The sequence below is a fragment of the Hemicordylus capensis genome, chromosome 2 (assembly GCF_027244095.1).
Source record: "Hemicordylus capensis ecotype Gifberg chromosome 2, rHemCap1.1.pri, whole genome shotgun sequence".
Classification (NCBI taxonomy): Eukaryota; Metazoa; Chordata; class Lepidosauria; order Squamata; family Cordylidae; genus Hemicordylus; species Hemicordylus capensis.
The window spans coordinates 144,748,978-144,772,635 of record NC_069658.1 but is presented as its reverse complement, the minus strand read 5'-3'; the positions used below and the strand labels follow the sequence as shown (position 1 = coordinate 144,772,635).

The 23,658-nt window shown below is 45.9% G+C and overlaps 1 protein-coding gene across 1 annotated transcript; it reads left to right on the top strand.

The window, feature by feature from the left end:
• The first annotated feature begins 681 nt into the window (after positions 1-681).
• Positions 682-23,238, top strand: TRIM14 (tripartite motif containing 14). Its single transcript, XM_053299473.1, has 6 exons — positions 682-710; positions 5,248-5,343; positions 8,491-8,724; positions 10,504-10,666; positions 12,541-12,633; positions 20,205-23,238. The coding sequence occupies exons 2-6, from the start codon at positions 5,251-5,253 to the stop codon at positions 20,738-20,740; spliced, it is 1,119 nt and encodes a 372-aa protein (XP_053155448.1). The 5' UTR covers positions 682-710; positions 5,248-5,250; the 3' UTR covers positions 20,741-23,238.
• Positions 23,239-23,658: the final 420 nt, after the last annotated feature.

Sequence of the window (23,658 nt, the reverse complement as noted above, 5' to 3'; positions counted from 1 at the left end):
ATGGACTTCTCAAGGCAAGGGAGCTGGGTTTTGGCATAATGTGTACGATGCATGATAGTTACTTTGACCCTGGTCATTTGTGCGAGTGAAAATTCTGGATTCATTTGTTCTGTGATTACTCGTGGCGCTCTGCTCAAGTTCAGAGGTGCTCTCTTTCCCCCACCGATAGCAAAATTCGGGGTGGTTTTTGCCAGCTTTTGCTTAGGTTTCGCTTTCCTTTTCCAAGCGCCAACTGACGAAAGAGGAGGCTGATCTATCCCCGCCCTGTCATTTGCCCCTGGCTTTCCCCTCGTTATTGGCGAGCCGACTGGAGGAGCGGACTCGGGAGTATGGCGCAGCGGGAGCAAGAGGACGCCGCAGCCGACTCGCTTTGCGAGCTGTGCGCGCAGGGGGAGCGCCGTGCGGCGGAGTGGAGCTGCCTCACTTGCTTGAGCCCCTTCTGCGCGGTCCATGCACGGCCACACCTGGCAGAGGCGGATGGAGAGCCCGGCGCGGCTTTCCGAGGCCACCGCCTGCGTCCAGCGGCAGAAGCAGTGGAAGAGTTGCGTGCGCTGCGGGCTCTGGAGGGCTGGTGCGCAGATCACCGCGGACGCCCCTTGGAGCTCTTCTGCGAAGAGTGCGCGCTCTGCGTCTGCGCGCTCTGTCCGGCGCTGGGCCCCCACCACGGCCACCGGGTCAGCCTCATCGGCCAGGCGGCGCGGGACAAACGGGTATGGCGGGAAGCACGGCGAGTCACGGCTACTGTTATTTTCCGCTGCTGATCCCATCCCGACTAAATTACTCTTGAGTAGTCCTATTGAAATTAAGCAGTCTTTAGACTAGCTTACTTTGGGTGTCAGCTTAATAGCTTGAGAGAGCGAGAACAGCAGCAAACTTGTCTGGTATAAACTAACTTCCCTGGTACTTAATCCATCAGAGTTTTTGCCACAACCGGCACTCTCCTTTGTACGTTCTGTGACAGAGTAACATGCCCCCCACCCGCCCACACACACATACCCTGAGTTAATTGCAGCAGTTTACCCCAAACTTTTGATACTTCCGGAAACGCGGATTTTATTGAAGAGCAGAAACTTCCTGCGATGCAGACTGAGACTGCAGGCATGCTTCATTTGATGCTCAAAACTACACAGGCATGGGAGTGCCTGTGTGTGTGTTATGGGTGCGGAGGTGAAATAGTATTCTGTCACATTAGTTCACCTGACCCTTATTGCCTTCTGTGGCTTCTCATAGCTTTCCCTTTGTGCCGCTATTCATGCCAGAAGGGGCATTTTTAAGTTCAGAACTGCCTGCTGAACAAGTGTGTCAGTTTTGCACGGAATCTGTGGGGCAATGGCCAAGTTATGAAGAGCAGAAGTTGAAAAGAAAGAGCACATGAAATCTCAAGATGGCATTTGAGTCTTCCCTCCCCGTGCCCCCCTTCACAATGGTCTTTTATAAGTATTTTATACATCAAAATAGGGAGGGCCCAGACTGATTCAATTTCTTTGGGATAGGTCTTTTTCAATAGTTTGTCTTCCATACATCATGCTTTCATAGGTTAGGTGAAGTAAATATGCTTTGAATTTTTACAAATTAAGAAGCTAGCATGTATGGTAACAGCAAACTTGTGTATGCCTAGATCATGAGGAAGGATGGGAGAAAACAACTTGTCTTTAGCAGTGGAAACAGCTTAGAAGTCCCTCTGTCAGAGCCGGAAGTGGCGAAATCTTTTTCCCCACCCCACTCCCAGAGAAGTGTCTTGAAAACAAAGGGTAACTAGTTGAATGGTTTAACATAAGTCTGAGCAGGGGTATAGCAAGGTTGGAATGGGACAAAAAGGTTAAGATGGGCTCCTTCCCCCATCTCCCTCAGAGAAGCATGTGGGAGAGAGCCATTAGCACGCTGTCACCCAGCTGGTGGGACCCCTATCTAATTCTGGTTCCAGGGATATTTATGTTCCCTTGTTCAATTGTAGCTATGCCTCTTTCTGAAGTAGATAGGGGAACAGGCTCAGTCACTTAAGCTTCTTTCTGACTGTGGCCTCCATTTTGCTTCAGAACTGCTAGGCCTCCATGTTTGCGTTTAACTTTTGCCCCTCTTCAACTTTGTACCTCATAAGGGGGAAGGGCTGCTGAGTTCCTTGAGTAGAGTGACTTTATTATGGTTCATGACTAAAATAATAATAATAGGTAAACTAACTGCTAACTTGACAAAGAGGCACCTTTTTAACGTGGCGATTCTCTTTATTGGGCAGGGGGAGAGTAACTGGCCCTATCCACCCCCAGCACAGTATCTCCAGTGACTGTTGCTGGTGTCTATTTTATGTTTCTTTTGAGATTGTGAGCCCTTTGGGGACAGGGATCCATCTTATTTATTTATTATTTCTCTGTGTAAACCGCCCTGAGCCACTTTTGGAAGGGTGGTATAGAAATCGAAAAAATATATGAATGAATGAATGAATGAATGAAAAGGGTGGGGGGGATCAATCACAAGAGCCACATCTGACAGATCTGATCTTACAAGCAGCCACATAGAATTTAAAGTAAAATGTGCCATCAAGTTGATTTCAACTCCTGGCGCCCACAGAGCCCTGTGGTTTTCTTTTGGTAGAAAACAGGAGGGGTTTACCATTGCCTCCTCCCGCGCAGTATGAGATAATGCCTTTCAGCATCTTCCTATATCTCTGCTGCCCTATATAGTACCAGTGGGGATTCAAACCAGCAACCTTCTGCTTGTTAGTCAAGCATTTCGCCACTGCGCCACTTAAGGTGGTACAGAATTTAGCCATTTTAAAATTGGTCTTAGGGTTCACTCCAGAGGGTGAATAGGTGGCATAAGCTGAGTTCCTTGTAAGGGCCAGAGGGCTCTGGTCTTTTAACAGTTGCATGGCAGGCAGACATTCATTCATATACCTAGCATATGAGTATGGAAGCAGCACATTGGTATTCTGCCTGTACTTCAGCTGCTTCACAGTCGGAACATCAACAGGAGCAGTTCCCACCTCCAAATGCTGAGGAAAATGCCACCAACCAAATTTCTTCCTGCCTGTCATTCAGCTGTTAGACAAAGAGCACCAAAAGCAAATAATGCTGGAAAGGACTGCTGAGTCCTTTGCAAGGGCTAGAGGGCCCTGGACATTTAACAGTTGCATGACAGGCAACAGGTGCAACTTTGCCTAGTATATAGGGGTGCAACCAGCACCTATTGATATTCTGCCTGTACTTCAGCTGCATGACAGCCAGAACTTGAACAGGTGCAGTTCCCATCTCCAAATGCTTGGGGAAGTTCCACTGGCCGAGTTTCCGTCTGTAATTCAGTTCTTCGACACAGAGCAGCAGGTATGGTAGAAGGAAATAATGTTTCAGCTATAAAATTGCATGTTTCTACCATGCATATTTTTATCAAAGTTATGGCTTGTTTTAAACCCAAGCACTCATGTCTACCACTTTATTATGCCTGGCAATGCTAAAGCAGTATTTTTACTTTCCTTGTACTGAACACACTTATATTAAATGTGGCATACATGGGATCCTCCATTTTAAAAAGCAAGCAAATACAATTAAAGGGAGGGGGGAACCTTTGTTTATAGGGATAATTATGGGCATGGCAGCTCCAGCTCAGCTCCAAACAGCAAGGAAATTTGATGGCCCAATGATGTTGATGCCATGAGGATGTGAGACCTGATGTCCAGCTGAACAGGTTCATTTTTACTAACTGTGCTGGTTGTAGTTTTTGCCTGCTGACGTCATAGCATTCACCATATGCTTAGAGGCATATGTTACCAAACTCTTCTTAAACGGTGCTGTAGCACTAATCCCCAGCCTTTGCTGTTGCCACCAGCCTGAGCTGGTAGTGGATTGGAGCATGGAGGACCTAGCCAAACTGTTTCCATGGTTAGGATTTTGTAGGCCAGTACAATATCTCAGACTGGACACCAGGTCTCATGCCACGATAGCATGAACATCAGGGGGTACTGAATTTCCTTGGTCTGTTTTTTTTAGCTCAGCTGGAGCTGCCACATCCATAACTATCCCTCTAAATATCTCAGAGACGTAAGTTTTGGGTGGTATAAAATATGTTAAATAAAATAAATAAATAAAATCAAACGTTTTTCCCTTTTATTGAATATATAACAACGTTGCCACCGGCTTCCCAAACAATGGGCATGAGAACTGCAAACTCTTTAGCAGCTTCTGCTCTTGTGCCTTTAATAGCAGCTTGATTTCCAGATGTTAGCCAATAAAGCGAGGCCATTTCATTTCTGCTCAGTTGGCACTGAATGCATATGATGTTTTCTGAAATATGCAGAGGCCGGGTGGTGGTGGGGCTCCTTTAAGAAAAGCAGAGCCCCGCACTGCCCCCACAACATCGGGGAAGGTGGGGGGAGTGAGCGGGAGGTGTAGTCCTTTCTCCAGAGAGTTCTATGGAGAAAGCGCTTGATACGACTACATTTTTCAAGCGCTTCCGAAGAGGCGCCTTAATAGGCATTCTCCTGACAACTGTCCTATACCAGGTTATAGCTTCTTGGCGTTCTGCGCTTGCTTTTGTTCAGTGTTTTCTAGACAGCGGTGATGCTTCTGGGATGCCCATGCCCTGTACCTATCATTAGAAACTGACGCATTTCGGATTATTCACTCTCTCGGGATGATTACACTCTTTGTTTCAGACTTCAGACAGTTGTAGCAGAAGCCCTCTGCTGATTAATAGGGGCTGCATTAACATCTGTGCAAAAGGTCTCTGGTTACAAAAAAGCATGCTGGAATGAAGCAGAAATTAGTTCCAAGTTCCCACTTCTGAGTGTGTGTGTGTTTTATTTTTTTGCATTTGAATTTTGAGGACTTACATGCATATGCACAGTTCTTTCAGCAAACAGTTTTGGAGGAAGTATTAAAATATGAAACACCTAAATTTGTGACTGCTTTCCTGCTTCTTTCAAAAGTTTTAATAATACAGTGAGAACGTTTACTCATTGGCAGGCAAATCTGTGTGGTTGTTTTCATTCCATAATACAATACTTTCCATCTTGAATGCCAAACCTTGATCATCCCTGCTGTGGACAAGAATGGAGTTGGAGGGCAAGCTTCCCAGAGGCATCTGATGGTTGGCCACTATAGGAAATGGGACACTGGGCTAGGTTGACTTTGGGTCTGATGCAGCAAGAGGATTCTTATGTTCTCATATTAATAAAATTACTAAGTGGATGCTTTTAAAAACTTGCTTGTTGTTGTCACATGAATCAGTTTATATGTTTTCTTACTTACAACACAGGGAATGATGGCATTGTATTTGAAACAGTTAGCACTAAAGAAAAAGCAGGAAGTTGACAACACAAAATACATAGGAGAAGCTACTGGTGATCTTAAGGTAAGCTTCTTAATGTGATACTATCCTAATGTCTGTAATCAATGTGCACATGGTACATTACAGAGTGGCATAAGGCATAAGAAAAAGAAAGTCCCTGCTCTAAAGAGTTTGCAATCTAAATTTGTTAGAGGAGAAGACCAAGGGAGAAATTACAAGGGACCATATGCTTGTTGGTCCTTTTTCATTTGTTCCAGGCCACACATTATATTTTATTTTAAAAGCATGCTTTCTGTGATACTCTATTTATAAATTAATGTCTTGTTGCTGTTAGAGAATGTATTGCTGCATCTCCATTTTCTGACATCCACGGAACAGAAATTTTTCTGTGGGACTTGCTTCACCCATTTCTGAACAGAAGAAGATTACGATATTACCATGTCTGTGTGTCCCCGACAGTCCCCCTCTAATAATGTTTGTGTTTTCAGTCCAATACAACTGTAAGTGGGAAGAAGTCCTAGGGGATTCCAAGAAGGATTTTGTTGTTGGTGGTTTTTGGGGCGAATGCACCATTTTGTTTTAAAATGGCAGCCACTTAAATTACTGACAACTCTCCTTTGTAAGCCACGTACTGACAGTCGCATATAAACCAAATTCACAGTACATGGGAGGGAGTCCTAGATAAGAGTCACCATGTTAACAGAAGCAGGAAGTAGGCCCCATTGGTTCTACTTAGAATTACTTGTTATCTCTGCATAGAAAGCCTGGCATATTTATTTTATTTTTATTACTTATTAAACCTATATAACTAACTTACAGAGATATCACAAACCGAGTGGACTGTATACCTCATTCATATATCACTTTTAACATCATGGGAGCCATGCCAGCATGCCAGAATTGGCTGTCACAAGTATATCCTTTATTTTCATTGATGATACATATGCAGACCACAAACAGCAGTACTGCGAATAGCAAGATCCACCTGTATGCATGAAATGGCTTCCATGGCAGCAGTTACAGGTGAGGCATCTCAAAGAAAGCCAGGTCTCTGTTGCTGCCTCCTAGCTTTATCATACCTCTAGTACAGCAACTAAAAAGTATTCTCTGCAGAAAGACTAAATTGGTCCCTGTTCAAAGTGGCCTACACCCTTTTAAAGTGGGGGGGGAAACTCCTGATAGTTGGCAACCATTTTTTCTCATCCTTCAAATTCTGTAGAGAGAGTGTGTGTGTTTAAAAATGCACTCATCACATTTCTTTGTTTACTCAAAATGGTGTACAGACAATGAATGCACATCATATTTGTTTGATTTGATTTATATATATTTCCTTTCTTCCAAAAACTGGAAATCAAGGTGGTGTATGATAAACACAAGACAACTAAAGAACACAATTTACAATAAAATGCAACAAACCATATCAACAGTTTGGTAACCATACCAACAATATAATAACCAAGTGCAACAGAAAAATGCTCACAATTTAGAACAGGGACCTGTCTTTTAAATTTTTGTAATGTGCAATACATGTATATGGTGATATATAACTTACTTAAGATTGTTAAAGTGCTGTTATTTAATCCGTTGCAGCTGTAAACTGCTGCCAGTGTGGAGAATAACCTTGCAGTTATGTGTGTAAGCTCCCAAAAACATTAAGGGGGTGAGGTGAGGGAGAGGTAATGAAGTTGAGCATAATCCCCTCCACATACATTATGTGAGGAGGATGCACTCTCCCCATACTGGCTGACATCCTGACTAAAGAAGCGCTTGGGGGAGGATGTTGTGTGTTAGCCTCTTGCACTGAGTCCAGAGCTTGTGTTTCAGACTAGTGTCGCACAACTGCAAACATGCTTGTGCAATAACTGCACAACCTAAAGCATGTGTCATTTGTTTTAAAGCAGGATTGCATAACTTTGGTCCTCCTGCAGATGTTGGACTACAACACCCACAATCCCTGACTATTTGCCACTGTGGCTGGGGATAATGGGAGCTGTAGTCCAGCAACAGCTGGAGGGCTGAAGTGGTTCGGTCCTGTCTTAAAGCGAACTTTTGAGCAAGAGCGCAGCTCTGAAAATCCTGGGGGGCTTAGCACAACTTTGTGATCTTCTTCTGCTAGTGCAACTTTGTTCATGGCACAAGCGCTTCTTTAGTCAGGGTGCCAGCCACTGTCAGCATTTTTGCTGAAATGAATAATTCTGCTTGCACAAGCAGGCTGCTTAAATAAACTGGGCCACTCCTTGTATGTGGACCAAAGGGCAGGAAAGTTTCAGGTAAACATTTGGGTAGCAGGAACTTATCAGTTGTGACTCGTTCTTAATTGGCAGGATGCCATTGCTATTACTTGGTTCTGGGCTTGTTAACTTAGCACAGGAGGAACAACCTTTGAGACTCAGGCCTACACTGAACATGGTGCTCAGTCCCCACCGCCTTTTACAAAATGTACACCAAACAGGTTCACACCTTGCAAGTTAATATTGGTATCTGTTTTAACACTGAATGTAGCTTTTCTATCAAAACCTCTGGGAATGTTCTGTTTCTGTGATAACCTAAGAAATGTTTGTGCTGCTCAGCACTCTTGGCACCAGGGCCGGGAGCACCATGGAGCAGGGTTGGGGGAGGCAAATGTCTGAGATCACTGGTGTCGGGAGGCTACCTGCTGCCTCCCCCATTTCCCCCTAGGGTGGGGATTCTTTGCCATGCTCCCCACTGCCTCTTCTGCTCCAGTACTAGCTGCACACAAGGCAGTGGATGCTTCGTCAACAACATCACTGAGTCTTGCACTGAATGCCTGTCCTGGACAGGCGTGCCCACCTTCCTGGAGAAGATACCACAGGGTAGGGGGCTGCAGGACCAGCACATCTTCTGCAGGAACCCTGATGTCAGGCACAGAACTCAGTGGCATAAATGAAGCACATGCCACTTCGTGGGCAGCCAATGGTGAGCTGCTGGTGTTGGAGTGGCAGAGGCAGCAGGGAGTACGGCAAAGCTCTGAGGAAAGGAACTGCCTTCTGCCGGGCAAATGTCCAGAGAGAGCCCTGTGAGTGACTCTGTGAAGAAGACAGAGGGAAGGGGTGGGAAGGAGAAGGTGGCGGCGGGGAGGAGGCGGCAGCAGGGGCTGGTGACACCCATCCTCAAATCCTGTCCCAGGGCCCACTCCAACCTTCTAAGCATCTGCTTGGCACTGAAGTTTCTTCCCCCCCCACCCCACAGGCACGTGCATTAGCAAGTAAAACCTGGCTGACAGGAAAGTTTGCTGAACTCCGGCTACTGTTAGATGAGGAGGAAACATTAACCAAAAGATACATTGATGAGAAGGCCCAGCATGCCCTGATGGCGTATGAAGAGCAGAGAGAGGCCTGTGATGGGCAAATTAAAATAATCGACAGCTTCACAGAGAGGATCAGACAGATCCAGCTGCGACCTGACCCTCTTCATTTGCTAAAGGTAGGCCTGAACTGATCCACATGGAATGGCAGACTAGGAGCAGGAAGACCCGAGTTCAACGCCCTGCTCAGTCATGAAACTCACTGAGTGGCCTTGGACAAGTCACTCTCTCCAGACCTAATCTATTTCATAAGGTTGTTTCGAGGAGTAAAGTGGATGGGAGTCAAGCAAACTGCTCAACTGTGTTCAGCCTACACGTGTACATCTAGGAGGACCTCAGTATTTGTGGGGGTTCCGCTCTCAATAAGTACAGCTCTGTTCTCAGCAAATACCGAGGCATTGGGGCAATGGGAATCTGGGGGTTAGGTTCCTAAGGGGCAAATGTAAAAGTAAAGTGCCCTACTGTGCTCCGCTGGTTCCCAGCGGTCCAGCAATGCCCCTCAAGAGACTCAATTCTGCCATTTTTTGGCAAAAAACCACAAACCCACAAGTTTTTGTTTGTTTTTAAAATGAGCCACAAAATGGCAGCTAGAAATAACTTCAGAGGTCATTTCCGGCCACCACCACCCCGATCTGTGGATATGCAAATTTAACACACACACACTCGTTTCCACCCAACCACAGATACTTGAAACTGTGGATGCTGAATCTGTGAGTAACTAGATCCTCCTGTACTCTGTCCATTGCAAAAACTGCATGGAAGATTTCATGGACAAGGCCCTATGGAAGATTCCTTGCACAGGCACTGAAGTACATAGGCTCCAGTTCATGCTAAAGGCTCTAGCCGAGGATGGTATGTGAGCCTTGCTCCTTCACACTTTTGCACATGCAGCCTACATGCCCAGGCCGTGTGTGATCCAGCCTTTGAATCATGCTAGATTTCGGGAGACACCAATGATCGTATTTGTCCTGAGATTTGCGTTAACACAAGCCACCCAAGTTTTCAGAAAATCCACTTGTGCCATTGTTGTTGTTGTTTTTAAAAATATTTCTATATCATATTTCAACAACAACAAAAATCATCAAAGCAGTTTAAATAACAAAAGGTTGAGAAGTTGTTTCTTTGTCCCCAAAGGGCTCACAATCTCAATAAACACAAGGGAGACACCAGTAACAGCAACCAGGATAGAAGCTATGCAAGGCTGAATAAAGGCAGTTGCTCTCCCTCACTGCTAAATATAAGAGAGCCACCACCTTGAAAGGCGCCTCTTTGCCCAGGTAGCAGGGGGTTATTCATTTCACCTTTAGGGCATGTGTGGTGCCTTTCATACATTCTTCCAGCACCATAGAAGCCAGTTAGCCGTGGCTTCATCATCCCACATTGCTCAGCATCACAGAGATGGGGCCAGTCATGTGGTTCCTTCCCACCCCAGCTAGGCAGCAGTTGTCTGGGAAGGACTTGTGTGACTGGCCTGTCCCATTCAATGCTGCGTGTTTAAATGTTGCAGCAGCAGTGTTGGATGAACCCTAAAAACTTACTCATTTTGCCTGGCCTTCCATGGTTTGTAAATTGTTTTGAAGTATTTTTAATTGGTTTTAAATGGTTCTGAACTCTTTTTATATTGTTTTAACCAGTGTGTTTTAAATGGTGTTTGTATTTGTGTTTCTTGTTGTGCACTGCCCAGAGCCTTTGGATGGGGCAGCCTAGAAATGTAATAAATAAATAGATAGATAGATAGATAGATAGATAGATAGATAGATAGATAGATAGATAGATAGATAGGCTGAGTGGCTCCTACATCACTGTCACATGAAAGGCACCTCAGTGAAGTGTGGATATTTGAGACAAGGGGCAAACGACCTTGGCTGTAAAGAAAGAATTCACTTCTCACTCTGCAGGACTACAGTCCAATAGAAAAGGAAATGGCAAAGCAGAGGATCCCCGTGGACCAATGGGTTCCAGTGCCTGTGTCATTTGAACACATTACAAACCACTTCAGGCGTTTTGTGGAGACACTTCAGTCCATCTTGCAGAAGCCACTCAAAACTCGGCTCAAGGAAGGTACACATGAAAGCACTACATTGAGAACCTTTGATACTATGCGATGCCACTTTTCTGCTGCTATGCACTCGATTATGCATTCTGATGTTTGTGGTGTACTATGCTTGTGCTGCCTGAAGGATGAGGGTGAGTTGATGAATTTGGCTTGCAGGCATTGGTGTCATGTGGAGAAATTTAAGGGATCAACTCATCTCAATATTTTCCTGACAGGACCACAGCTATAAATAAACAGGTAGGAGACAAATGTCTCTGGGCCCCTGAGGGAGAGGGGGACCAGCAATTGAGCAACAACCTGCTCTTCGCTCTGCCCATCCTGCCTCTCCAAGGAAGAAGATGGGGAGGTAGAGTGGGAGGGGCCCATCTTCAGCTTTTGTCCCATGGTCCACTCCATGGGACAAAACTTGCTATGCTCCTGTTTCCTGACTTTGCCAGTACAGGAGGACCTTGGTATTTGCAGGGGTTCCATTCTCAGCAAGTACCGCGGATACTGAAACTGAGTACTGAGGCACTGGGGTGATGGAAACCCCAGGGTTTAGGCTCCTAACAGGCAAAACCCGGGGGGGAAACCATGAAAAAAAAGCCAAGTAAAGTGCCTTGCCATGCTCCATGTGGTCCAGCAGTGTCCCCCAAGAAACACAATGGCACAATCTTTTTGGCAAAAAATTGTATTGTTTTTTCTTACCAGACAAGCCACAAAATGGCTCCTGAGCACAAAATGGCAGCCACCTCCTGAGGTCATTTTTGGCCACCCCCGATCCATGGATACACAAATTTAACCACCACCACCCCGGATACGTGAAACCGCGGGTGCTGAATCCGCAAGTAACCAAGGCCTCCTGTACACTTTGATGAACCCTTGCCCTAGTAAGCTGGTTTTCTGTGAGCACAGGGTGTCATGAGAGCTCAGAGGAAGGCAGCCATTATAGGCTAAGACTGCTTGGTTGGGTAACAGGAGGAGACAAGTTCAACAAAAGGTACAGGCAGGAAGAAGGAAGGGACTCTGCCTCCAATTAAGATCACCACTAGCAAATCCAAGTGCCACCTACTGGCTGGACATATTACAACAACATTTCCACACATCAGCTGAGTACTGATATCCTTGCCATTTTTGATGAATGTGACCAACTCAATGAACCAAATGGATTAATAACAGAAGGAAATTGTATTGTTTTGCCGTGAACAATAAGGAAAGGAATCTTAGACCAAGGCCATCAGGGCTGAACCAAATGCCGTGATAGTGCCAAGCTGACGGTATGGTGGCCCAGTATCGGAAATGACACAGGATATTGTTTTTATTTGTTTTAAACATGAGGGATTATTCAAGTATGTGCTGTACTTCCCTGAATTTAGTGGTAATAATCTCCAAGTGAAATATATAGCTCATTCTGCAGTTTCTCAGAAATATTTATTTTATTTTACACATTTATATTCTGCCTTTCAAATACAATGCTTCACAAGCTGGCGATGAATATGGCAAGGTGGGACGAGATAATTTTGTTTTTAAAAGTTCCCTCTGAGTTAAAGTTCTAATTAGGTTGCCCATAACTTGTGCAAACAGGATATGAAATTCATACTCAGCATTCATACTCAATCCAGGTTGTAATGGTAAATTTAAAGCAAGAGCATTTTCCCCTCTCTTAAAAAATCCTTTTTCCTACAAGTACCTATTTCTAGAACAGGGGTGAGCAAACTTGGCTGTCTAGCTGTTATTGAACTACAATCCCATCATCCACAACCACAATTATTTATTGTGGCTGGGCAAGATGGGAGTTGTAGTTCAATAACAGCTAGTTGGCCAAGTTTGCCCACCCCGGTTCCAGAAGGACATTGTCTAAATAGTTCCTTGTTTGTCTTTTGTTTTCTTGTTTGCCAAGACATTTTCAGCAGTCTTAACAGCACCTTGAAGAAGGAACCTGGTATCTTGTTGAAAACAAACTCTTGTGCTGATCGACCACTCTTCTTAAAACGTATGTATTTCTCTGCAACACTTCAATATATTTCCCCATCATTCTAACCATAGTCAGAAACCCAGTGCTATAAATTGGTCCTTTCAGCTCAGTATTGTTTAAGCTAAGTGTCAGCAGTTCAACAGGGTCTTTCCCAGCCCAATCTAAAGATATCAAGGACTGAACCCAGGATTGGACTGTAGCTCAACCGTACAACACATGAGGGATGTGCACAAAACCGACTTGGCCTGTTTGGTTTGAATTCGGACCAGCTTCAGATCTGGGTGGGTAGGTTCGGTTTTGGTTCTGCTCAACCCGCCCCCCCACCCCCGGTTCAGTTTGAATTTGAACCGGATCTAAAAAGGTTCTACATAGGGTATAATGGGGACTTGAACTGGCCCATTTTTCGATATGTGAAGCACCTAGGGGCACAAAATTGGGGTGGGTAGTAGGCACCCAGGGGTGCCTACCACCCACCCCGATTTTGTGCCCCTAGGTGCTTCACATATCGAAAAATGGGCCAGTTCAAGTCCCCATTATACCCTATGGGGAAAATCCAACCCCCCCCCCCAAATCATTACAAATTGTAGGAGTATCCATTTGCTTAGGGTTTGGGTGGCAGTTGGCATCCATGGGTGCCTACCACCCAACCCAGTTTTGGAGGCTCGAACCAGTTTGAATAGAACCAGGTTCTGATTGGTTCGAACTTGGACTGGAATTGCCAATTCAATGCCCTGTTTGGTTTGAGTTCGAACCTTCGAACTGAACCGGTTCGAATTTGGGCCTGTTTGCACACCTCTACAATGCATGCTTTGCATGCAGAAGGTTCCAAGTTCAGTCCCTGGCATTTCCAGGTAGGACTGTGAAAGACTCCTGTCTGAAACCAGTTGCAGGGGAGAAATGGCAGGTGAGAGGGCACGCCCTCAGCTCTTGCTTGTGGGCTTCCCAGAGGCATCTGGTGGGCCACTGTGTGAAACAGGATGCTGGACTAGATGGGCCTTGGGCCTGATCCAGCAGGGCTGTTCTTATGAAACCTTGGAGAGCCGCTGCCAGTCAGTATAGGTCAGGAGTTGGCAACCTATGGCACACATACCAGAAGCAGCACGCAACATTATTTTGAGGCACTCACATCCTGCTGTGCCATGTCCACTGCTCAAAGTGTTGGAGGTTGCTGGGTCAGCACAGCATCCTTCCTAGAGCTCTGCCCTTGCACAGCAGCCCTGATTGCAGCCAGAAGTGAAGAGCAGGGCTGTTGCTACAGGTAGAGGCAGAGGGAGAGATCCAGCACTGAGCGTGGGTATGGAAGAGGCAGGGTGAGCAGGAGGAGGGAGATGGAGGCTTGAGAAGAGGAAGGGAAGCAAAGCAGGAAGTTAGGGGTGCTTGAAGGGGTGTGTGGGGATTGCTCTGTTTTATTTAACCTATCAGGGCCTGGCGATGAGAGGGCAGATAGGAGATAGGGGTCCTGTGGAGGGAGGCTGGGCCAACTGAAGAGACGTCCAACAGGAGGAGGAATGGAATGGAACAACTCCCTCCACTGCAGCCCTGAGTTCCTTAGCAGCACGCAAAACCATGAATAAATGGAGACTCAGCATACAACTTCTCAAAGGTAGTTGACTCCTGGTGAAGACAATACTCAGCTAGATGGACCAATGGTCTCACTCAGTATGAGGCAGCTTCCTATGTTCCTGTGTCCTCCTGCATGCAGAGCATGTACTTTCTCACTGAGCTACAGTTAGGGTTCCCAGCTAGGGTTCCCTAGGCATCCCACATCTGGGTAGCCTAATTTGCAAATTATGCAGGAACTAATTTGCATTTTATTTATTTATTTGACAGATTTGTCTACTTTCCCCTCCTTCTCTGCCCTCCCATCTGATTGGATCCAGAGTAAAATCTGGGCAGTCCTGGCAGCACATTTGAAATCTGTGTAAATCTGGGTGGAATTTAGCAGCCGGGTGGAGGAACCAAAATCCGGGGGCTACCCTAAGTTCCAGAGGTCATGGCAAGGCTAGCTACAGCCCCTCCATAGGTGCTGTGGAGCAGTTCAATTTTTACATGCTGTGTGTTCAGTATTTGAAATACTTCTCACTGTAGAAGTGGAAAGGTACCTGTTTCTTCTAGCTCTAGAGCAGTAATAGCCAACTTAGTCAGCTTAGGGAAGTCAGACTCCTCCTGGTCAAGCTGCTTCAGAGTAATAAGGTCATCACTGTGGGGGCAAGGTGTTTGCCCCGCAAGCAGTTCAGCTGGAAAGACGGTAGTGGAAAAGGGCTGGTTCCCTAAGCTTGAATAATTTGTCCACTTCTGCTTTAAAGCATTGATTTTCAACTGTGGGGGGAGTGGAGTCATAGACCTGCTCTGAAATGGGTCACCCCAGTCGCACCAGCTCTTTTGGAGGGAGATGAACAAGGGGGAGATGAAAGATAGGATACAAGTGGAGGCCAGAGAAAATGTGCAAATGTGAGTTTTATTTGCAACATCTCTGTGCCTGCTCCCACCTTCATTCTCTTGTGCATACACATCAATTCGCACACTGCTCTCACAGACAGAGACTTCTTTGTCACACCATGCAGCTCACCAACAGTGCTGCCTCTGCCTTTCTCTGCTCCCCTTCCACCAACAGTTTCCATATGTGTGCAGAGAGGACGTTATTTTAAACTTCTGAGCATTTGGCATGTTGAGCCAGTGACCAGTTAGAGCTCTTGTAGGGGTGTGCAAACAGGTTTGAGGTTGAAAAGGTTTGACCTCTAACCTGTTCGGTTCAATGGTCCGGCACCGGACCAAACACCCCAGGCAGTTTGGGGGTGTTCATTAATTGTGTTTTTTTAAAAAGCCCTCTTTGCCTGTTCCAGGCACTCTTCAGCCTGTTCTGGGCCTTACCCTCGTCACGGCAGCCATTTTGGAGGCTGCCGTGCATGCCAGGCCATGCAGAGGCCCATTAGGCATGTGTGGCAGCCTCCAAAATGGCCACTGTGACAGGGGTGAGGCCTAGAACAGGCCAAAGGGTGCCTGAACTGGGCGAGGGGGGCAATTTTGGAGGCCAGCAGGGGGAGGAGGTGCCTCGGGAGGGTTCCCTGCGGCCACACTAGTGACCCCCAAAGGGGGTAAGTTACTAAATTTAAAAAAAAAATTATTTGCGGACCCACCCACCCCCCAGAACCAAACAGGATTTTGAGGGGGTGCCAGACTGAACTGGCCCGGTCCAGTTAGGACTTGAACCGAACTGGGCCCATCGGTTTTGTGCACACCCCTAAGCTTTTGCAGCCAACTGCTGTTGAGACTTCAGTCAAACAATTCAGCCCAGGTATACCAGGTGTTTTGTTGTTAGATTTATCAGACTTTTGCTTTGTCAAATCTGGGTGTTCTGCGCTTTCATTTGATATCTCAGTTGTCTCTCTGTGGTCCTCCTGACCAACTTTACAAAGCTAGTTTTTACTTTAAAATTAGATGTATAGATATTAGAGGTAAATCTAATAAACAAGATTTTGAAAACATCAAGGAGGTCCCCTTGTGGAGATTGAAGGCAGGTCTGCTGAAGCCCTGCTCCAAAGTGGGGTCCAAATAATCACTATTAGGTGTATACTGGCCCTTGTATGTTAAGTACATTCAGCTACAATTCCAATATGGAGAAATATACAGATATGACTCTGTAAAGGTCTCCCCAGAACACCAGAGGCTCTGGAATACTGGGCTCATGTGAACACACTTAAATGCAGCAAATCAATCTCTATAGCCACCTACTGGCAAGTTACTGACTGAAAAATAAACTGGAAAAGTATTATTTAAGGACACTTCTTGTGTATATTTCTCAATCAGTATTTTGCCACTAGATGGTCACAGAGACTTCAAAGGTGGAATCTGCCTTATTTAAATTAGGCAACCAAAGCATAACTACAATGCCTAGCATTTATGTAGCGCAGTGCTTCACACACAATAGCTAGCAAACTTTACATCCAGTATCATAACATCCCTTTTTCTCTGATGATCAGAGAAGTCCCTTTTGGCTGAGATCACCAAAGGAGTTGAGGAGCTAGGGGGACTTCCCTCTCTTAGCCATGTAGCTGTGCTAGCTCTGTTGTTTATTATTATATTCTTTCGTGGAAGTTTTACAGACAGGGCTGTTACCCCGAATCTTCTTCGGAGGACAGTGCGTGCGTTCACACACCAGCCATATTTACCCCGAAGTCCCTTTGAGATCCTTGAACCCACTTCACACACAAATTGGTCTTGTGAATTCTAGCTTATCTTGGTGTATTTCCGGGTTTTTTAAATGCTGGTTTTAAGCTACTCTTTCTGAAAACGCTGGAGCAAATAGTGAGAGTTATGGACGTAGAATCATTAGTATGATAAGAGGGATAGTCTCTTTAGAAGTGCAGCTACAGCTCTTTAGAAAGTTCTCCAACCCCCATTGGCTAGAAGAAAAACACGGAGCATGCCATGTGAACTTGCATCAAAACAAAACCCGAGAGCAGAGGGGAGGGGCTGCTTCCCTCAATGCCGCAAGTGTGATTCGAAGTGGCTTCGCTCAACATTTACCCCGCAGCATGAAGCCATGTGCAAATAACTCCCTGGCAAAATGCCCTGAAGCAGGAAGTGTTTGTGGCGGGAGGGTTTGTATATTGCATGGCCTTGTAGTGAGGTACAATTCATTTCTAGTTGCTTTGCACACAAGTAAACACTGAAGCTTCCTGCAGAATCCCTGACAGTTTTTTAGGCAGGTTTTGGCCTGACTGTGCCCCCATAATTTTTCTTTTCCCCATAGAAATGAATGGGGTTGGGTTGGGCGGGGCCATAACTCAGTGGTAGAGCATCAGCTTTGCATGCAGAAGGTCCCAGGTTCAATCTCTGACATCTCCAGGTACAGCTGGGTAAGACTCCTGCCTGAAACCTTGGAGAGCTGCTGTCAGTCACTGTAGACAATACTGAGCTAGATGGACCAATGGTGTAACTCGGTATAAGGCAGCTTCCTAATGGCAGTCATTGACTTGTATGGGAGACATTAAAGAGATACACCCAGTGATGTAGTTGTGGTGGGAAATTAAACATGCTCCCTGAAAATGGTGACCCAACCACTGAGAATCAAGGCTGATCTGTTTATAGAGCCCTTCCTTTTCACCTGTATAGCTTTTAGTTCATAAGGTATCATGAACAGAAGAGGACAGGTCCCTGCCCCAAGGAGCTTACAATCTGAATTTCAGTAATGGGAGAAACACCAGAGGGAGGAAGGGAAATATGAGAGTGACCTGAGCTGATTATATCTTGGCTTACCTTTTGTTTGGTGCATGGGCAAAAGTCTCACTCTTCCTAGTTGTACTTTGAAGGAAGAGCATATAAATGGTGGGGGTGGGATTCCGATGAAATATGTGGATCTCACCCCCCCCCCCGCTTTTTGGTATCCATCCATAGGCCTACAGGTTCATTTCACATCACTTCTGAGAGTTATGCATTTTGCAGTCATCGCTACTAATAAGCAAGACTGCAAATGTATTTCAAACACACAAAGCCCATAAGCTCCTCTGGGAGAGGGCTAGGAATCAGCCCTCAGAACTAACACCCTCCCTCTCTCGCACACACACAATCTGTAAGTGCTGAGATGGGGGAAGAAATGTTAGAAGCCTAAGTGACCAACTAGAACATTTCCTTGAATATTGCAGCTTCTTGAATTGAACGTCTTGGCTAATGTGCCTAGGTTAGGGATGTGCACAGAACCAGTGGGGGCTGGTTCAGAGGCGGTGAGGGGATAACTTAAATGGTGGGGGAGGGTGCACGTATCCCCCCCCCCACACACGCACACATTTCACCCAGCCGGCACACTCTGCAAAACCGGTCCGGCGGGGCGGCAGCATACCTCCCTGCCGCCTCGCCCTCTATCGCGCTTGCTCAATTGCGCCAACGTGCACGCACTGCTTCCCGTCACTTCCAGTCTGAGGAGAGGATGAGGCAGCAGGGAGGTATGCTGCTGCCCCGCTGGACCAGTTTTACAGCAAGTGCCGACAGGGGAAACATGGTGTGTGGGGTGTGTGTGTGTACGTGCACCCTCCCCCACCCCTAAAGTTACCCCCCGCCTTTGAACCGCCCGAACTGCCAGGTGTTCAAACCTGGTCGGAGGCTTGTAAAAGGGCCTCCAAACAGGTTTGTGCACATCCCTAGGGATGTGTACAGAACCACGGAGGCGTGGTCCGGCACAGGGGGGCATGTAACTTTAGGGGGGGGCTGGTAGTACTTACCCCCCTGCCGCACTTCCCCCTCCGGCGCTGGTGCGTTTTAAAATCTTCCTGGGGTGGCAGAGTTCCTCCCTGCCGCCCCTGCCCCCGTCGTCGTCATCCAAAGCCTTCAAAGGAGTACAGCTAGTGGCACGCATGTGCCCTGTGCGGAGCGTGCGATCGTCTTCGCCGCTGGCGCACGCACGCCAGAGAAGGGAGAGCGGTGGTGGGGGGAAGTACTACCACTACCACCCTTAAAGTTACATGCCCCCGCCCTCCCCAACTGCCGGACCTCCGAACTGGTCCGGCGGTCTTTTACATTGTGCCTGGACTGAACCGTGCACACTCCTACACATCCCTAGCCTAGATAGGTCAGGCTTTGAGGGCAGGATCAGGCATGGTGGATGATGTGGGTCTGCTTTCAAAAACTGCATCTCTTGTGTTGTGTTTCCCACTCTCATCCAGGGAAACTTGCCATGTGGTGTGATGTCATCACATTGCAAGGTTTCCCATCCTCGCTTCCCATAAGTGGTTGCTGCTGGCAGCAGCAAGGAAATATGGAACGGCAGGATGTGATATCACTTGAGTTGCTAGACATTGGCCTGGTTGACACAGTCATTCAAATTTAAGTTTAATGTGGGTTACCAGCATAAGTATGATTGTTTGGACCCACACCAAAGTGGTTTGTGACCTGAGATGAATCTGAGATTCCTGCCTTGGCATGGGTTCACACAATCAGCTTCTCATGTTGGTGATCCACATTAAACCTAGGTTCAAATGATTGTGTAAACAAGGCCTATGAGGAGAAAAAATGAACACTAGAGCCCCTTTTTCATGAAATCCTCCAGTAAACATGGGGCAGGGGAACAGGACCACGTCTGCTGGCCACACCTCTCAAGAACCCTCATTGACCACACCCCTGGTGACCACACATTCAGCTTTCATGAGCGAGAGAGAGGTGATATCTGTGTACGCTATGGGAGCAAGAATTCTAGGTGATCTATATGCTGGTCTCTGACCGTAATAAAGGTTGACTGGTTGATCGATTAGGTTATCTGAATTCCCACTAATTTGGGGAACACAGGTCTAACCCCTCATGCAAGTCAAATGCATGGGCAGCAGGTATGGTCCTGCACCGCCTCCTGAAAGGAGGGTGGGATTCAGTAAAAAGGGCAAATCCTGCTGCTTTCAGTGGCAGTCCTGTCTTGTATCTATGTATTTTAAATAAATAAATATGTATACCATGCCAGTTTTCACAGCATGAATTTGTGGCAGCTTACAACAATCAATTAAAATCACAATAATTAGTCAGTTCCTCTTAAAAACCTGTCCTTCACTGAACTTTAGATGCGTCTTTATGTGGGAAATGTTACCTATGAGTGTTTTTATCTGCAGATGCGAGATCCCCCACTCTGGAGTTCAATAGTTTGCACCCAAGGTTGATCATGTCCGAAGACCGCCTCTCCGTAAGCTGTTGCTGGAGGAGAAAGCTTTACTCCTGGAGCCCAGAGAGATTTGACAGGCTCTGGCAAGTCTTGAGCAGAGACTCTTTCTCTGCTGGGAGTCATTACTGGGAGGTAGATTTGCTTCAGGCTGAGGAAGGATGGTGGATTGGGGCAGCTTATCCTTCTATCAGTAGAAAAGGAAATTCTGAACTGTGCCGCCTAGGATGGAACCGAGCATCCTGGTGTATCAAAAGGTTTGACTTTGAATACTGGGCCTTCCATAATGGAGAGAGAATCCAAATCCGAACAAAGGACGATCCGGAACGAATCGGGGTCTTCTTGGATTATGAAGCTGGGATCTTGTCTTTCTATAATGTAACTGATGGGATGGCACACCTGCACACATTTCACTCAAAGTTCACGGAACCAGTTTACCCAGCACTGAGGTTGTGGAAAGGGACTATAACAATATCTAAGTTAACTTAAGGCCGATAATGTCACAAGAAGGTGGAATAGATTCCACGTTGCTCATCGTCATCTAAAAGCAGCCACATCCTAGAAGCCCTTCTGATTTTGAAAAGGATAATGAGAGTACAATGCAGAACCACCTTCTAGATGGCAACACTCACTCAGGGAGGCAGCCATAGATATGGGGCCTCATATGCCTCCGAGAATTTGCTTTTGAGTGCAAAATTTAACAGCCTCTGTCTGTCTGTCTAGTAATTTCAAGTGAAATTTCAGAAGCTGGAGTGGGGGATACTCAACAGTATGAAACAGCATGATGTGGATGGGAATGTCTCCCATCGACGTGCATTTTGATCAGCACTGTAGCTGAGATTCAAGTTCTTGTGTGAGAAATTCTGCTTCAAAATTTGCGGGGTGTCAGGTCAAAAGAGGGATCAAAACCTGTCCATTTTTTAGGGTGGTGGTTAAATAGGTTTTTGCCTTCAAAAGGCAGCCTTTTGAAGAAAAAAAGGCAGTGGGTAGAATGCTATTTCAGAACCCCATCAGAGTGATGCTCCATAAAATGGTGTTCTATTGTTGGAGGAAAAATACCAACCATCCGGGGGAGCAGTGAGTGGATTTGACCCTGAAATACTCCTTTCACCTCTTTATGTATGTAATTATCTAGGTAGGTGATATAATTCTGGTTGCCTTGGTGCAAAAGTGTGTCTTCTTTAGTGCAGAATACACACAACACTGTATAGATACAGGCTGTTTTTTTTGGTTTTTTTTAAGTATTAAGAATAATCTTCTGTTGCATGTTTACTATGTGAAAGGTACTGTTAGCAGGTTAACTTGCAGCCCCAAAACCAGGGGTTTGTTCACTGGTTCTAGCCTGGGAGATCTTGATTTAAATCCCTGTGGGTTTGCTAGAGAGATGGCTCTATAATATCTGAGCCTTATTCCCACCTGTGATGGCAGTTATAACTTACTCAAATGCTTGTTGTGAGCAAAGTGGGGTTTGTTGTTTGTTTGTTTTAAAGCAGCACTTAATATTAACAGCTCAATCCTATGCATATTTACTTGGAAGTAAGTCTCCTTGAGGTCAGTGCATCCCTATTAAATGTACTCAGGATTGCAGCCCCAAAGAGCTGTATTGATATTTTACTTGTAATGCTTCCAAGTAGCCTGAATTCCAAATGCTGCTGTTATGATTTGGGGAGACCCATCTCTTAACCCTCTTTTGAGTGTGTTATATTCTTTGGGAAGGGTTACTGCATTCAGAGAGTCTGAGGAAATTCTCACGACCAGCCGAAACCGGGCTAAGGGAGCCCAGCCCAGTTTTGGCTGGTCATGAGACCTGCCGGGAGCTGTGTGGCTCCCAGCGGCGAGCCCTCTTAAGTAGCCCACCGCTTAACCCAGGTTTTGGGTGCAAGAGCATGTGACGGCGGAGGTCATTTCTGGCCACCATTTTGTGTTCAGGAGAGACCGAGAGCCATTTTATGGCTGATTTTGAGGGGCGGGGGAGTCCAAAAACGGTGGTGGTGGTGGTGATGATGATGATGATTTTGCTTTTTTTTAAAAAAAAACTGATTTCGGCACTTTGGGTGGGGGGCATTGCTGGAATGCAGGGGACCCATGGAGCACAATAAGGTTTTTTGTTTTTGCTATTTTTAAGACTGGTTTTAGCAATTTTTGAAGCATCCAGGAACCTAACCCCCAGATTTCCATTGCCGCAGTGCCTCGGTATTAGTGGTTTTAGTATCCATGGCACTAGCTGAGAACGGAACCCCCGTGAATACTGAGGTCCTCCTGTGTGTAACTTGAAAGAACAGCTGTGAATATCTATATTGGTAAAGCTAATTGGGAGAACTGGATGTAATATTTGAAATGTTCTTTAGAAAGTATATTCCCTTCCTATAGGGAAACGATGGGGCAAGCCAGACAGGAGGTTAATCCTACACTGTTGTTTCTCCACTTCGAATTTCTTCTGCCTTTTTATACGTCACTTTGGTTGCATCCACTTGCTCTTGCCTTGCTCACAAGTAGGCCTTTATTCATGGCCAGACTATGATTTGTAAGGAGGCCTGTCTCAGGGTCAGGAGTTAAAAACCTAAGAGCTACTCTCCTAGATCACTATAAATTGCCAGTCAGATGCCTTTAGGAAGCTTATAAGCAGGAGATGAAGGCAATAATCCTCTCCAGCTGTTGCTCCCAAGCAACTGATATTCAGAGGCATACTGCTTCTGAATGTGACGATAGTATATAGCCATCATGGCTAGTAATCATTGATGATCTAATCCCATTTTAAAGCCATCAAGGCTACTGGCCATCACCATATCTTGTGGCATAGATTATTATTTTTTAAAATGTTTCTAGTTCCAGTCTTTCCATGACAGGGTGGTTAATACTCTACACGATTCTGGCCACAGTCTTTTGCTACCTTTTGCAAGGCATTAAAATGATTACTGTAATGTTGACTACTATTTGTATAAAATCACTATTCTCACATCCATCTTATTAAAAGGTGGCTAACAGCACTTCTCCAGTGTTCTTTTAGGCTATAGTGGTACATGTTCAGCAATCTCCTAGCATGTATCTCGGGGACTGTATATCAGGATTCCATCAGTGTTTTCCTAATATGAATGCACAGGAACCAAAGGAGATGAAACCGCGTTGTCTTCATAATTTGTGAATCCTGAGGATGTGGACAAGCTGCTTCAGACTGTGCATCCTACTGTCTTCTCTATTGACCCTTGCCCAACTTGTCCTATTTTATCTAACAATCAGATTATTGGAGAGGGTATGGTGACACCATCTGGAATCTACCCAAGAGGTAGGAACAGAACTACTGTGAAACAGTGTCACCTAATCCCACCTCCCTCAGGCAACCTAGAAGGATACCATGATCAATGGTGTTGAAAACCACCAAGAGATCCAAAAGGATCAGCAGAGTCACA